We start from the raw sequence: 17136 nt of genomic DNA, 5'->3' as shown, positions 1-17136 counted from the left end.
TAACGGGGAATGTAAACTATTCTGATAGTCCCTAACTGTAGTGTACTTTTTATTTTAGTCTCTCAACTATGACAAATTATTAAATGTTCACTTAAATTATCGAAAGATATATATTATTTTTGTAAATAATTTTGAAATAATTTTAAAAAATGAGTTACATGACTAAATTAGCCTCGGCTCACACTTCACATAGTTTTTATTTTATTTTTTCATTGTTTATTAATTATGCTATAATCCATTAATAAAATATGTAATATGAGATGAATTTAACTTCCTCGTGCAAACCTTAAATTCTTAAAGAGTGACAGTATTCTCAGTCATTTTCTTGTCGTTTGAATCTGACTTGCCATTTGTGTTTGCTAACTATTATATTATACCATGTGATATATGAATATACTCTCCCAATTTATGGCCCAACTAACAATTTGGTTCTGTTTATTCACAACAATTTATTTGGTAGTTTTGATGTAATATATGATTAAGAAAATATACTATCGGAAATATTAATATTTCAAACGCTACTTAAAATATTATATTTTTTAACTGAAAATGTTAATTTCATTATCTAATTTGTAGTAAAAATTAATATTTTAGGTAACACCCAATATTAACATTTTTGGTAGAAAAAAATAATATTTTAGGTAGCGCTTTATCGAAAATGTTAAACATTTTAGGTAGCGCCTAATATTAACATTTCCGGTAGAAAAAATAATATTTTAGGTAGCGCTTTACTGAAAATATTAAAAAAATATTAATGTTTTCAGTAGCGTATTTCCTTAACCGTATATTATGGTTGTGGTACCTTAGACATCCCCAATTTATTTCTATCTTCACCGCTGATGCTATATTACATCCATCTATAATTTTTTAAGCATTAATTTCTATTTTCGACCAGTAATATAATAGAAACAAAACCTAATTGTTATAAAATTAGAAATCTAAAAATCTAATTTTACTAAATTATTAAGAATAAAATATAATATGAGATGGAGAAGTGTATTAAATTAATTTATATATTAAAAATTAAGTCTTTCTTTAATTGTGATATTAATTTTTTTTTGTCGTATAAATTCTCTAACAAGATAAAAGTAATACAAATTAATATATTTCTTAGAGACTACTATATCTTTATATAAACTTAATATTAGGTCAATTTTTAGTATTTATAATTTTGTCCATCATCAAATTATAAATACAACTTATGATATCTACACTTTAGTACTTGTAACATATGTAACATGAGTAGTCACTTGATTTTGTTTCATGTTTTATGATAGCATTGTACATTATACGTATATGTCTATAATTATAAATTTTAATCCAACGTAAGAATCATGAATTTCATTAAATAAAATTAAAATATAAGATTAAAATAAATTAAATCATAAATTTGGCATTAAATAAAAAATAGGTTCACACTAAAAACGAGTTAAAATTAAACCAGACAATTAAAAAGTATATGCATACCAACAATACTATCAATAGTGAAAAATAAATATCAACACTAACATAAAATTGTATATAACAGTGATACATATTGTTCAACTGAATTTATCACAATTTGTTCATAACTTTTCTTTTGATGGTTGTGAGTATCTATCAATAAATGAGAATTAACATAATGCTTACAATAGAGATAGATCAATAAAATATTTAAATAAACAACAATAAGAGAGGTGATATTAAATCTAATATTGAGAAAAAATACTATAAAAATAGATAATACAAAAACAAATAAAATTAATCATTATTTTTATGGGTAAAGTAAACAAATGGTCCTTCGACTATATGATATTATTTTATTAAGTCCATCGATTATTAAAAATTACAAAATGGTCACCTGACTATTAATTATGTTTCAAATTCGTCATTTTATGTTAAAAAATTGACGATAGTATGAGCTGGACGTTAACTTGTTGATTGAGATATGATAAAATATGGTTTCACAATCTCAAACGACTATCATATCTCAGTCATCATGTCAATATTCATATGAAACTATCATCAATGTTTTAATGGAAAATGACGAGTTTGAAACATTATGAATAGTCGGGTGACCATTTCATAACTTTTAATAGTCAAGGGACTCAACAAAGAAACTCTATATAATCAGAAGATCATTTTATAACTTTTAATAGTTGAAAGACTCAATAAAATATTATCTTATATTCGGAGGACCATTTGTGTACTTTACCTTATTTTTATATAAAAAATTAATAGAAAAAAATATCATGTCTCAAATGGGTCTGCTATTAACTATTAAGTCAATATGGAGTTCCTTACCAATTAGATTATTGGACCTTGTGAAAACCTTTATTTAGGGGTTGATTGATAAAATAAAATGATTAAACGTTAAATGATTCAAAGGTTCTGTATAAATTAGCTCTGAATGTGACATGCTATTTGATAATGGTTCTAAATGTACAATCTAAATTATGAATATTTTCATTTTTACCTTCATAATGATTTATTATATTATAAAATATGATTGTTAATAAGACAACATATGAAAAAAAATAGGTATTATGATAAAATACATGATGCTTAATGATTTAAAATGTACTTTAATGTTGAATCATTCAGCAATCAGGGGCGGACTCAGGGGTAGCCCGGGCAACCCCTCAAATTGTGAGGAACATTGATCAAATGATATTATTTTAATATTTTTATATATATTTTTTGTGATTTTTAGGTAGAATCCCTATATTCCAGATAAATTCTTATAGAAAAAAAAATTTATACAACAAAATTGTCTACTTAGTGTTAATTTTTTCTAATTTTTTTTTAATTAATACAAGTGTCACCTTTAATATTGTGCAACCCCTAAAAAAATTTATAAGAATTTTTTGTGTGTAACCCCTGAATTTTTGTCATGGGTCCACCCATTCAACATAATATTATGAGAAGCAAACACACTAAATATTAAACGATTCAACATTCAACACTAAACGATTCTGAAAGATTCATTCAAAAGTAAACAAACATCCCTTATATTTATATCTAGGGTAAAGAATAGTAATGGTCACTGAACATTTCAGAAGCTTGCATTTAGGTCCCCCAACATTTAAAACTTGCAATACAGTCTCCCAATATTTATTCCGTTTGCAATATGGTCCCCCAACTTAAACCACAGTTAGAAAATTAGGATAAATTATATAAATGGTCATTGAACTTTTCAGTCACTTGAATTTAGGTCCCCCAACTTTTAAAACTTGCAAAACAATCATCAATTTCATTATAAACCCCAATTTCCAAAGTAATTCAATTTTATTCTAAACCCTAAATTCCAAAATACTTAAATTAAATTCAATTATGTCAAAGTTATTATTATTTAATTTCATCTTATTTCATGTGATACGTATTTTTTATATAAATATAATAGTATAATTCTTATCTGTTGAATAAATTTTTTAATTAAAAAAAGTAGTTAGGATATAAAAGAGGTTGAAAATAATTCGAATTTTAAATTTATAAAATGTTATTTTGACGTATAAATAAAAGTGTAAACTACTCGGTTGACAACTTAACTATCTAGCCCTTTTTACTTTTGTCATCGATCTTTTAAATTTATCAATCATACCACATAATTATTTAACTGTTTCAACTAAGCCACTAGTCGTTACCAATTGATAAAAATGATGATGTGGCAGTTAAAGGAATTGACATTATTATACATTCAGTCTTTATTATTTATATAATCAATTTGGTCCTAAATTAAATAAAATTTAATAAATTAATCATTTAATTAGGATCTGACATGTGTTAGCACATGATCATGACACGTGTCATTGGTGACACGTGTTACCACCTAATTATTTATATATGCTATCAATTTGGTCCTAAATTAAATAAAATTTAATAAATTAATCATTTAATCAGGATCTGACATGTGTTAACACATGATCATGATATGTGTTATTGGTGACACATGTCACCTCCTAATTAGAAGAAAATTAAGTTACAAGAAGTAAAATTTGGGTCTTGGGCAAACTCAAACCTGAGTCACACAAATGAAAGATATAGGGTGGAGCCACTAAGCTAACACCATCGTTTGTGTTAAGAGATATACAATAATACATATACTAATAGTATGACCAATGCCAGAAAAAAAGAATATAATGTAAAATGGAAATAATGAGATTTGAACTTCGGCAAAAAATTTGAAAGCAATAAATGATGGGAAAATATTATATTTTTTACAATAAAAAAATATTATATTTGATAAATTGTTTGATAGATTTAATATATTTTTAAATATTAGTTGATACAATATTTTAAAAGAATAAATTTAAGATTTATATATTTTTAAACTAAATTTAATAATTATATTTTTCATATTTATAATTCATGATTATATATATAATCTTAAGTTGAGTATTTATAATATAATTAATAATTTTAATTTCTTATTAAAAATAAAATATTCAAAAAATATAAATGATTCATACAATAATATATATATTTTTTATTTATACATCTAATATAAATATACATTTATATAAATATTTTATTCGTTGTGTCTGTGCCTTGAACTCTTTCTTCAAGCCTATATTACCTTAAATTGAAGTATTTTAGAATTTAATTGAAGTATTTTAGAATTTAGGGTTTAGAATAAAATTGAATTACTTTGGAAATTGGGGTTTAGAATGAAATTGATGATTGTTTTGCAAGTTTTAAAAGTTGTGGGACCGAAATTCAAGTGACTGAAAAGTTCAATGACCGTTTATATAATTTATCCTAATTTTCTAACTGTGGTGTAAGTTGGGGGACCATATTGCAAACGGAATAAATATTGAGGGACTGTATTGCAAGTTTTAAATGTTGGGGGACCTAAATGCAAGTTTCAGAAATGTTTAGTGACCATTACTATACTTTACCCTTATATCTATTACAAAAAAAAATGAAACGCCTAGCACAAACCCCAGTAAGCCGCGCAAAAACAAAAGCTTTTGCCCTAAAGCACTCCTTTCACACTATGCCTCTTTGAGTGCAAATTACAGTTTCTTGCTCCTTCAGTTCTACGCCACTTTCGACTCTCTTCTATTCTTTCACATGACAAACACCGTGGCAACTGCAAACGCTGAACTATCTCGATGCGTTTCGAGACCCGTTTTCGACAAACCCACCATTGCTACTCAATCTCCTCTGGCAGTTCGACCCAACCGCTTGCAAAGGTTTCCGTGTCTTTCTTTATCCTTGCTGGAAAGAAATAGCCGCTTGCGCTCCATGTCCAAGGACTCCGATGGGTCGGGTGGGCTAACTTACAAGGATGCTGGTGTTGATATTGATGCTGGAACTGAGCTTGTTAGAAGAATCGCTAAGATGGCTCCTGGAATTGGTGGCTTTGGCGGTCTTTTCCCGCTCGGTATTATTTTTTTTACCTTTTTTTGTAAGATCTCCTTTCATTTTACACGGAATGGAGTATTTTTAATGAGGGAAATTAATTTTTTTAAAGCTAGTTTTTTCTTTTCATGAAACAGTGTTACTTCTTTACCTTTCTTATTCGTTGAATATAGGAAATTGTCAAGCCTATTCGTTGGCTGTCTCAATATCCGATATTATGAATTTTCGTAACTTTTTTTTTTTAATTTTTTGTTAGGTTATGGATTAAGTAGCTTAATCTGATTCTTAATTATGTACAATTGATAGAAAATGACCAATTACTTGAATTGTGTGCTATTGATAGGACATTGCCAAGCACCTGAATCTTATTGAGGTTCCCTTTAGTGTAACTTTCTTTTCTTCTTCATTATTTACAAAGTTCAACTTGCTAGTACTTCTACTTTAAATGTTTATAGAACGCCTCTTCGTTTATGGTTCATTTGGAAAAGTTAGTCTTGGTTAGTTGAGCTTATTGATTTCCTGTCTGATGAACAGGTGATTCTTACCTTGTTGCTGGTACTGACGGTGTGGGAACCAAGCTCAAACTAGCATTTGAGACTGGAATCCATGAAACTATCGGGATTGATCTTGTAAACTTGGAACAAACCTTGTTATATGCATTTTCTCTATACAATAATATTTTCATCCTAATATACTTGCACCTCAGGTTGCAATGAGTGTTAATGACATTGTTACTTCTGGAGCAAAGCCATTATTCTTCCTTGATTATTTTGCCACAAGTCACCTTGATGTTGACCTTGCCGAAAAGGTTCAAATTGTTTTGTTTACTTCCATTACACTGGGTGGATAAATCAAAATGGTTAACAGTATTTAATAATCACCATTCCGTTTTTTTTCAGGTTATAAAAGGAATTGTAGATGGTTGTCAACAATCTGACTGTGCTTTGTTGGGTGGGGAGGTACATGATTTAATTTTTACTTCACTGTTCTCTGTTGAAGTTTGTCTCTGCACTGATGAAGTCCTTTCAAGCCATATGTATGTTTAGATTTAGAAATTGCAAGAAATATTTTTAATTTTGTAGATCAACTAAATGTAATTTGCATGCCTTTCAGACTGCAGAGATGCCAGATTTTTATGCGAAGGGTGAATATGATCTTAGTGGCTTTGCCGTAGGAATCGTTAAAAAGGATTCAGTTATAGACGGGAAAAACATTGTGGCTGGAGATGTACTAGTTGGCTTACCTTCCAGTGGAGTCCATTCAAATGGTTTCTCTCTTGTTAGAAGGTTAGCAACCTTTGTAATGAAATGTCCTATTTGTAAATTATCTTCAGTGGTATCGTGATATATATGGTCAAATCTATGTGATTCTTTGATATACTAATTTTTCTTTTTTAAATGTTATTTTAGTGCATGAAATCCTTTTGATTTATTTAAACTCTTTTGCAGGGCTTTGGTTCGTAGTGGTCTTTCTTTAAAGGATCAACTTCCTGGTGCAGCAGTTACCTTAGGAGAAGCATTAATGGCACCAACTGTTATATATGTTAAGCAGGTTAAACTCAACCTTTGTTTGACAGTATAAGTTTGGTCTCATCTTCTCATACACAAATTTGCAAGCTAAAACCATTTTCCATATCCAGGTGTTAGATATAATTGGCAAGGGAGGGGTGAAGGGGATAGCACATATCACAGGTGGTGGTTTTACTGACAACATACCCCGAGTGTTCCCAAAAGGCCTTGGTGCTGTCATCTATAACGATTCTTGGAATGTTCCAGCTGTGTTCAAATGGATACAGCAGGTAGAAAGTTTTTTTCGTAAATAATTATTGAATTGGTTTCCTTGTTTTATATTTCTAGTTTGAAACAAAGGTTTTTAGGTTGATAAACGGTATTTGTTTATTTTTGATTGATATGTATTTAGGCTGGAAACATTGAGGACGCTGAGATGAGGCGGACGTTTAACATGGGCATCGGCATGGTTCTCGTTGTGAGTAAGGAAGGATCTCAAAGAATACTTGAAGGTGCAAACGGTGCTTACACAGCTTACCACATCGGTGAAGTCGTGAATGGAGAAGGTGTAACCTACAGCTAGAAACTGTGGCTTGTGTTGTAACATGCGACATTTATTTCTCTCGTAATCGGGACGAGATCCAAATTCACAGCTCTTTCATTGTTCCATGCAACAGCATCGAAGGCCCTGTATGACATAGTTATTCAGTTGTAATATTAGAGTTTGGATACATGAGGTTGTTGGGAGGTTTTTGAACTCATAGTAAGAATGAACACGAGGTTGGCTCAGCAGGATTTCCTGAAGTTTGCGTATAGAATGGGGTGAGAATAAATGTATCCCTGGATCAGAAAAGAAGAATAAATGTATGCAACATTCATACAAGGGACAATGATATTTAATGTTATACATGCCTTATGCTCCTTGTATTTCACTTTCACATCACAATATTAGTGGAAATCTAAAATAGCTCTTTTCGAGGTAACAAGTTCTCATTCCGAATTTTGACCCTGACAGCTGATTAAGATTAATTAGGCGTTAAGCAGAATAATAAATACAAAAGATAAAGGTCATTTCTCCCCCGAAGAATATGCCTTCGGCCTAAAAAAAACAAAGGATAATCTAACGAGCAAGAGCATTAGGCATCCATAACACTAAGCATCCTTTTTCATTAAGCATCTCACAAAGAAGTGCTTCCATTAACTAAAGTCTACTAAGCATCCTACAAAGAAGTGCTTCCATTAACTAAAGTGTCTGTTTAATTAGATGCTTATCTTTAATTTTTATTTATTCCAATGGGATTTCATGTTTATTTAAGCATGTTTCGTCTTTTGCAAAAAGGAAATTTTTGTCATTTGAAACAATTTATATTTTATAAATAATTACATGATTTCATGGTAATTTATAATAATCATAAATATTTTGATAGTAAAATAATCGTTGATTGTCCAACTATAACTAAAAAAGAAGAAAGTTAAGTGATTCCTACTAGTGTATACATAGACGCAAAAAATGCCAGACTTTGTCATTTCTGCCGCTGCTTCTTCAAGGTTTTGACGCTCGCTCAGGTACATTTAAACAAGAACGTCGCATGCAATACAATTCACAATCAGTTTTAATACTAATTTTACAGAGATACAGAAATGAAGTACGTGTTGGTTACTGGAGGAGTCGTAAGTGGACTGGGCAAGGGCGTCACTGCCAGCAGCATAGGCGTCGTCCTTAAAGCCTGTGGCCTCCGTGTTACTTCTATCAAAATTGGTTCTTTTCTCTTTTGCCACGTCGTTTTATTATTTCTCTTGTTTTAGCTTATCACTATTTTTTCCTTCTTTATATGGGTCCAGGCTTCTGGGTTGATTTCTAAACTTAGTGTTACTCGTTTAAGGATTGATATTTTCTTGAAGATTATATAATATATTTTTCATTACTGCCATTACTTGCTCTTTAGTTCCTAAACTCCTTGTTTTTTGCGATTTATTTTCTCTTCCAATTTGAGGAAAAAACCCGGGATTATGTTTGGTTTTGTCTGTGAATCTTCTTCATTTCATTCGTATCTTACAGATCCTTATCTGAACATTGATGCTGGAACCATGTCTCCATTTGAACATGGGGAAGTTTTTGTTCTTGATGACGGAGGAGAGGTTCTACTATCTTCCCTCCTGCATTTAGTATTTTGTGCTAACAGTATTTGCCAGAAAAGAGAGGAAAAAACTGCGTTGCAATATATTAACTTGTGTTGGTTTTTGTTTGTGTTTCTCTTTAAAGGTAGATTTGGATTTAGGTAACTATGAACGCTTCCTAGATGTTACTCTTACCAAAGAGAACAACATAACTACCGGAAAGATATATCAGGTATTTCATTTAGTCTGAATTGATGCTAATTTATTTGTTCAGTGTTCACATTAATTCCATTAGTGATTGAAAATAACCCAGCTGTTTCATCTTATCAGTTCGTCCTTGAGAAGGAACGAAGAGGTGATTATCTCGGAAAAACTGTTCAGGTGAATATTGTTATTACTGAATCATATAGCTTCTTTTGCCTACATAAATAATGTAATGATAAATTCCTGTCAATTTTTTTTCCTTTTTGAGTGGATCGTAGGTTGTTCCGCACGTCACGGATGCTATTAAGGACTGGATTCAGTCAGTTTCTCACATTCCTGTTGATGGAAAAGAGGGTCCGGCAGATGTCTGTGTAATAGAATTGGGAGGCACTGTGGGTAAGAAATTCTCTCCGTTCCTTTCTTTAACTTGTTCTAGCAGAGAGATGATTGATTTATATGTACTTTTTGGCCTGGGGGCGGGGGTTCTTCAGGCGACATTGAATCAATGCCATTCATTGAGGCTTTGCGACAGCTGTTTTTCTCAGTTGGTAAGCCTGCAGTTTTTTCTGTTTATCCCAGAAATTTAAAAATGCATCTTAGGTTTGTGGTGTGTTTACACTCACACATTGATTAACATAAAGACACAGTTAATAAGGTTCAAAATGTTTGGTATCTTCATCATCCTGTTAATCATCAATCTGGTAATAAAAAAAAATTGATTCTACATCTATCTTATGGCTCAGAGAAACTTTATATTAGCATATCCAGGATCTTTGGATATGGAATCTTCATTTGTAATAATTTTCTTTTCCTCAGGGAAAGAAAACTTCTGCCTCATTCATGTCAGCCTAATACCTGTCTTGGATGCTGTTGGAGAGCAAGTAATACTCCATAATTTTCTTTGAACATTGTACATAAATTGTAAATTTTTTTAAGCTGAAATAATCCAACTCCCTGAAATATTAGACTGTCTCCTTTAATGGTGAAAAGAAATCCGTCTCTCTTGCGGGAGCAGAAAACTAAGCCTACACAGCATAGTGTCCGGGAACTTAGAGCCTTAGGCTTGACTCCTCATCTGCTTGCTTGTCGCTCTGCTCAGGTACTCTGCGTTTGCGTGTACTATCATACTCATGGTACAGATGATTTTTTCCGTCACGATCATCAGGTCAACTGCATTATTGCATTTTATCTTTCAGGAGTATTGTTAACTGGCTCATTATTGCAATTATGTGCGTAGTGGTTAACTATATCATCTTTTTAGGGTGACGTGTCTTTTTGGTATGATAGTGCTTTTGTAATGTTTAACGCTGAATTTAGTTGGACTTGTCATTTTAACTCTGTACTGTGCTTGCCAGTCATGTTGTTTTATTGTTTCCTTGTAAAATTGCAATTTCTCTTCTTTGGCTCTTGAATTTACTTGTGTCTTCCCGTTTTACCTTGCCGAATATACTTTTGACACTTTTCTTTCTTTCTTGTGGTATGTAATATCCTTTTGCTTGGTGACTTGCAGCCCTTATTGGATAATACAAAGCAGAAACTTCAACAATTCTGCCATGTTCCGGTAAATTTGTTGGCTAAATTTTGTTTTTGTTCTTTTAATTTAGGTTTATCATCTTGACTGACAATATTATGTCTTCTCGTGGCCCCTCACAGGCTGCCAACATCCTTAATATTCATGATGTGCCCAACATTTGGCATATTCCCCTCTTACTAAGAGTATGTTCCGTAGCAATTCTTCTATTTCTCTAGAAGGGATAAAGCAACATTTAGCCCCTGAACTTGGCAAATTTTTCCAACTTTGTCCTTGAACATCTTTTTGGTCTACTTTAGCCCATGAACTTGAATTTTTCATCTTTTAGATGATGTGGCGCTCCGGTATTGTGTCACATGGTACAATCTCGTAGCGGCACATCATCAAAAGGAATAAAAATGGGAAAAATTGCCAAGGTAAGGGACCAAATGTTGCTTTATCTCTCTTTGGAATTTCAGGTCCAAGTATTATAGTATATCATACTTGTACCTTTCTTAATGCTGCTATATATTGAATGTTGCTTCAGAACCAAAATGCTCATCATTCAATTCTGAAACAGCTAGATTTACTGAGGTTAGTTTTTGTTTCAATATTTCCAAACTTCCCATCTCCACCTTCTTTTTTCCTCAAAACCATTGGACCGCTAAGTTTGTTAACATGTAGCCATCTAGGGGTTAACACTTTGATGAACAATGAGGCCTACGCAATCAATATTTTTGTATGCAGCCTAACTAGATCATTGTTGGTCTTTTCCCATTAATTCATTTTCTGTGATTTTAGCACTGGGAAAAGGTTGTTTTTATCATTGGTTAAGCTGGAACTTGACACTGAAATTGATAGGCTGTTAACTAACAAAATCATCATTAAATTTGGATCAAGGTACCAACCAAAAGAAGGTTTGATTCACTAACTAAATTTTTTTGAAGTTCTGTTTCAGCATTGCCTCGCCTCCGGATTTAGAAGCTTGGACCAGGATGGCAGAAACTTTTGATAATATCACTGATTCTGTCCGTATTTTTAGTTTAGCTCTAATTTTCTAGTTTGAAATTGAGGTTTCTATCTCAGTTGGGAAAAAAACATATTGTATGCAGGTGAGGATTGCTATGGTTGGGAAGTATGTTGGTTTGGCAGACTCATATTTATCTGTTGTGAAGGTTTGATACTAGTTTAGTATCATGATTTCTATAGATCCTTAATTTTAGCCATATTATCTTTTCTGGAATATACATTCTTAAACGCACATAATGTTATACAAGGAATAGCTCCTGCTGCCGTATATTGTTGTTGTTGTTACATTATCTGTCTTTTTTCATCCTTTGAACCTAAGGTGTATGGTAAAAGCTCATAAACAATTATCCAAATGTTTTAGATGCTGGAGGGATTAACAAATTGATCAGTTTACATCAGTCCAAATTCTGCTTTGCGATATTGCATAATCTAGACCATTTTGGTAAATGACATATCATATTGTGACTGATTAAAAACTAGGTAATTCCTTTTTAGTAATGCAAAATCATGTCTCCGCTGATTGATATATGTTATTTAAATACTGAAGTTCAGTGGCTTGATGGTTTATGTCTCTGATAGTAATCATTATTGTGTATAATTCCCCTTACTTTATATTTTCTTTTGCTTGTAGGCACTTTTACATGCCTCCATTGCATGCTCTTTGAAGCCATCTATTTACTGGATTGCTGCTTCAGACCTTGAAGATGATTCTGCTCAATCGGTATCGAACCAGTAGTGCTTTTGCTATTACAATACAAAAGGAACTTATGATTATGTCATCTAAACATTTGTCTATCTCATCCAGACCCCAGAAGCTCATGCTGCTGCATGGAAAACTCTGAGAGTAAGCCTTTTATTGTTTTCCCTTATTGTTTTCTATACTGTGCAGTGTCGGATCCTTTACCCAACATCTGGTTTTGGTTTATTTTTCTCAGAGATGAGTTCTGTTCAGGAATAGGGTAAAATTAGATTATTATTGATGGTCCTGGAGAGTTGATACAAAGAGTTTACAGTTAGATATATAGTGGGGAAGTAGGTGTTGGTCCTTAAACCAATTTGTACTTATCCTCTCTATTTAGGTTACATCACTGTTTATGAGTTATTATTTCTGCTGCATACACCAATTTGAATTGGGATAGAAAGGGTGTTGCCGAAATTGATTTTTTTTCTCTCCAAGTTGTTATATGCAGAATGCTGAATGTGTCCTAGTTCCTGGTGGATTTGGTGATCGTGGTGTAAGTGGAATGATATTGGCTGCAAAATATGCTAGAGAAAATAATCTTCCTTATCTTGGCATTTGCTTGGGCATGCAGATCTCTGTAATAGAGTATGCCAGATCTGTACGTGCATATTAGAAATACTTTTTCTTCTTTTTCCTCCTTTCCCCCCCTCCAAATTATACGTTAAACCTTATGTAGTTTATTGTTCTAGGTTCTAGGTTTTGAAAGGGCAAACAGTTGATCAGCAGACACCTAATCCATTCGTCATTTTTATGCCCGAAGTATATGCTTCCCATTGCTTATTTTACTTCTCACATGTGCGACAAGCTGCAGGATGATATTATTTTCTATTTGATTTGTCAGGGATCAAGAACACATATGGGAAGCACAATGAGATTAGGATCTCGAAGAACACTATTTCAGACACCTGATTGTATTTCTTCTAAATTGTATGTTATTGGTTCGTTTAATTTTGAAAAAATTCTTCATACTCTGCTTCTGCAGAGAAAAGATGAACGCTCTTAAATGATTTGTTTCCTATTTGTGTCATGTGATCTTCATCACAAGTTGTATGCAACTCCAAGTATTTCAAGGGTGCAAGGCTAGGGTTTATGGTTTATGCTATATGATTACTGTCCAAATAAGTGATTCGTTGTATTCTTGCTAGGTACTGCAATGCACCATATGTAGATGAACGACACCGACATAGATATGAGGTTGGTCAAGTTGATTCAACTGGGAAAGAGAAGAAAAAAGTGGATGCATCAGTGTAAATTATATGATATTCTATGGTCTGATTTATTGCCTCGTTACATGACTTTGCTGCAGGTAAACCCAGATATGATCGGGGTTCTTGAAGGAGCGGGGCTGAAATTTGTTGGGAAGGATGAAACTGGGAAAAGAATGGAGGTGAGTTTACATTTTTTTTCCATCTCGCTGAAGCTTTTCTTGGTTTGTGTAGCCATCTGTTGGATTAGAGTGGGATTTAGATTCTCAATTTCCCAGTCTGAACTGAAAAGTGACAAAGTTCATTCATTTTCTCTTGTTTTGCAGGTTCTGGAGCTTCCGGGTCATCCATTTTATGTAGGAGTGCAGTTTCATCCAGAATTTAAATCACGGCCAGGGAAGCCCTCAGCACTGTTTTTAGGTACTTACAGTTCACAATTACATCATTCGCGTTATGTGCATGCAGGGTGCATAATTTGTCATCAATAGCGTTCTAGCAAAGAAAATGATGTGAGAAAGACTGCACTCATGCATCCCTGTGAAAGGTCATGATCTCATATGGGTGAAGTTAAAGATCATCATCGCTCGATGATTTAAGATAGTCTAAATGTAGCTTATGGTTATTTGTCTGAAATAATAAATAAACTTCATATGCTTGATCATATAACTTTCACTCTTTCCATTAGGAATATTTCATGAATTTGTGGATGATTTGACATTTATCTTCTAACATGCAAAATGGTATATATATGCCTTTGGGATTATAGGGCTTGTATTATCTGCAAAAGGACAATTGGAAGCATATCTTAGCAGACATCAAAATGGAAGCTGATTCACAAGTTATAATCATACATCCGAATCAGTTTTACAAGGTAATCATCTTTTTGAAAATTAAATATATAAACAAGGTAACAACTTGTACAAGGCTTAGTTGCGAGCTTGGATGAGAGGATTTGCTTCCACCATGAGAGAATCTGTTCTAGAGCCTAAGCTTGGTACCTGTTGCCGGTTCGGGTCAACCGGACCTAATTGCTATTATTGTTTGCACATATAAAGTCGTGGCAATAGGTGTAAAATAACATCAATTGATTGACTATCCCTTATATTGTGTTCTTCAAGTCCCTTTACTATTGGATGGAAATCGTGGGGTTATTGCCAGTTAGAGTTTGGGACAAGACAGCTGTTGGCCAATAATTTTCTTTGGAAATGCTGCAAACTGCCATGTCCTATGTAATGTAAACTTACTGTGTATCAATTGGTTCAAGTTATTATTCATTTATTGTTTACTCTGGCCATTGTACAAGCAGGCAAAAAAGGGATATTTATTTATATTTTTGTTGGCAATATTAGTATGGGGGCACTCTCCCCCCTTTTTTTCTGATGAAACTTGTTTGATTTGTGTCTCTAATTTATATAATATATATAATATACATAAATACGATGATGGATGTATGGTTTTATTTTATTTTAAGGATGAATTTATAAAATTTTAAGAGTGAAACAAAAAAAGTTTAGAAGGATAAAAATAAATTATCAAATAAAAAATGTAAAGAAAACATTTAAATTATATAAGAATTTAAATTTTTTAGGGACGATTAATTCCACTGGTTATATTCAATCCATCTCATATTCAGTCCATCTATGTATAAATAGCTACGAGTAGGATGACTAATTGAGCGCTACTGATTGCTAATGCAAGGTGTTGCGATCAAAAGTGTTAAGATCTTTAGTTCTTATTGATAAATTTGAAAACACTTAAATGGATGTTAAGGTGTTGCGATCAAAAGTGTTAAGATCTTTAGTTCTTATTGATCAAAAGTGTTAAGGTGTTAAGGTTGCCTCTTTTATATATAAAGCTATGGAATGTAGTTGAGCGTTTGATGATTGATACGTGGAAACAGAGTGAGATTAATGAAAATAAATGGATGTTAGTTTGTTTTTAGTTGTTTGGTCCGGTGAGAAATGTGAAATGTGGGCGGTGGAATCAGGGTTTCAAATCGCGGTCACGTTTTCGGTTATTTTGGATTTACCGTGATTGCGGTCGTCGAAGACGCTATTACGGCCGTCGCAGGTAACTCGGATGGCGGCAAAACCGTTATATCACGGCCGAAATCACGGTCGCTGACCATTTTTTAAAACATTGGGTGAAACCTCACGGGAACACCGTTGTAAGCCACACAAATTTAGCTGTTCTTTAGAATTTCTGAATAAAAAAAATCAATGTACTTCTTAAGAGTTTTTTTTTACACTTCAAATTTTCAAATTTAAAATGTTATTCAATGTAGTCTTTTTAGTAAAATCATAATTGATTGTTATGATATTAATACAATGATTTATAATATTAATATGTTGATTCGCATATGAATGATGATGCTAGAAATGATTTTAGTTGTTTTTTATTTATTTAAAAAATTTAAAAAAATTGAATACTTATTTAATCTTTAATCTAAAAATTAAAAATTATTTAAAATAAAAGTATAATAGTAACAAATTTTTAAAATGAAAAATATCATAAACTATAAAAATTAAATTATTAAAAAAATAATATTTGTATCAAAAAGATTTTCGATCGTCTCTTATAAGAATGAGTCCAATACTATTTTTTAAACATATTTTCAATGAAATAAGCAAAATAACAAATATTTTTCATCAAAAGTATCTTTGATAAATTTTCTCTTCTTTTAAGATTTTTTAATCTAATTTTTATCTCAAAGTACGAATATCCAATTGTGTTATGTCGAATTAAGGTATTCTTCTCCATCATCTATGTTGCTAGGATAAAATATTTTTTTAGAGGATTAGAGATTTTTTTAACTGAACTCTTCTACGTTACGCCTTAGCAACTTAGATGGTGAAGAAAAATATCTCAATTCGTCGGAATCTAGTTGAATATCCTTACTTCGAAACATGAAAAAGATAAAAGTATTTATATATTTTAAAATTGTAACTTAAATATTAAATAAATTTTTAAACTTTTTAAAAGAATCAATTAAATCTATTTGTTGTGTTATTATTCACATATTTACAAGTGAACCAACACATGAACATTGTAACAATCAACAATTATTTATATTAGTTATAAACTATTAATTTTTTAATAGTTTAACGTGATTACAAAATAATATTCGTTCAATATTCTTTTAACATCCTGCAAAACATTTGCTCAAACCAAAGATATCTAACGAGAAGAACCTTCTCTTTTATAATTAAAATCACTTCAGTAATTTGTATTTTTTGTTCCTCCTTAACATTAAACATTTAATTTAAACCTTTTAGCCCTTTAATTAAGTGGAAAATTTATACTTTAGCCCCCTCCTAAAAATTAATTATTTTTATATTTGAACCCCTCCAAAAATTTATAGTTTTATATTGGACCCCTACACTAAGTTCCTAGCTACGTCACCGATAATAACACGTAAATATTTTTAGTGTTCGTTCATGTTTAATTTTCGACGAAATATAAATTGTTATATTAGTG

At 31.7% G+C, this 17136-nt stretch overlaps 1 protein-coding gene and 1 pseudogene across 1 annotated transcript; both read left to right on the top strand.

Moving 5' to 3' along the window:
* Window positions 1-4992: 4992 nt before the first annotated feature.
* LOC120143722 (phosphoribosylformylglycinamidine cyclo-ligase, chloroplastic/mitochondrial-like) lies at window positions 4993-7683 on the top strand. The gene is made up of 8 exons (XM_039157966.1): window positions 4993-5365; window positions 5878-5972; window positions 6050-6151; window positions 6243-6302; window positions 6457-6629; window positions 6792-6894; window positions 6983-7141; window positions 7264-7683. Exons 1-8 carry the CDS (start codon window positions 5053-5055, stop codon window positions 7432-7434), a joined length of 1176 nt encoding a protein of 391 aa, XP_039013897.1. The 5' UTR covers window positions 4993-5052; the 3' UTR covers window positions 7435-7683.
* Window positions 7684-8395: 712 nt separating this feature from the next.
* On the top strand, window positions 8396-14885 carry LOC120143715 (annotated as a pseudogene).
* The last annotated feature ends 2251 nt before the right edge of the window (window positions 14886-17136 follow it).

This window comes from Hibiscus syriacus, unplaced genomic scaffold, assembly GCF_006381635.1.
Source record: "Hibiscus syriacus cultivar Baekdansim isolate YM2019G1 unplaced genomic scaffold, ASM638163v2 tig00110863_pilon, whole genome shotgun sequence".
In the NCBI taxonomy this organism is placed as follows: domain Eukaryota; kingdom Viridiplantae; phylum Streptophyta; class Magnoliopsida; order Malvales; family Malvaceae; genus Hibiscus; species Hibiscus syriacus.
Note: the sequence above shows the minus strand (reverse complement) of the source record. Positions and strands in the feature narration are given on the sequence as shown.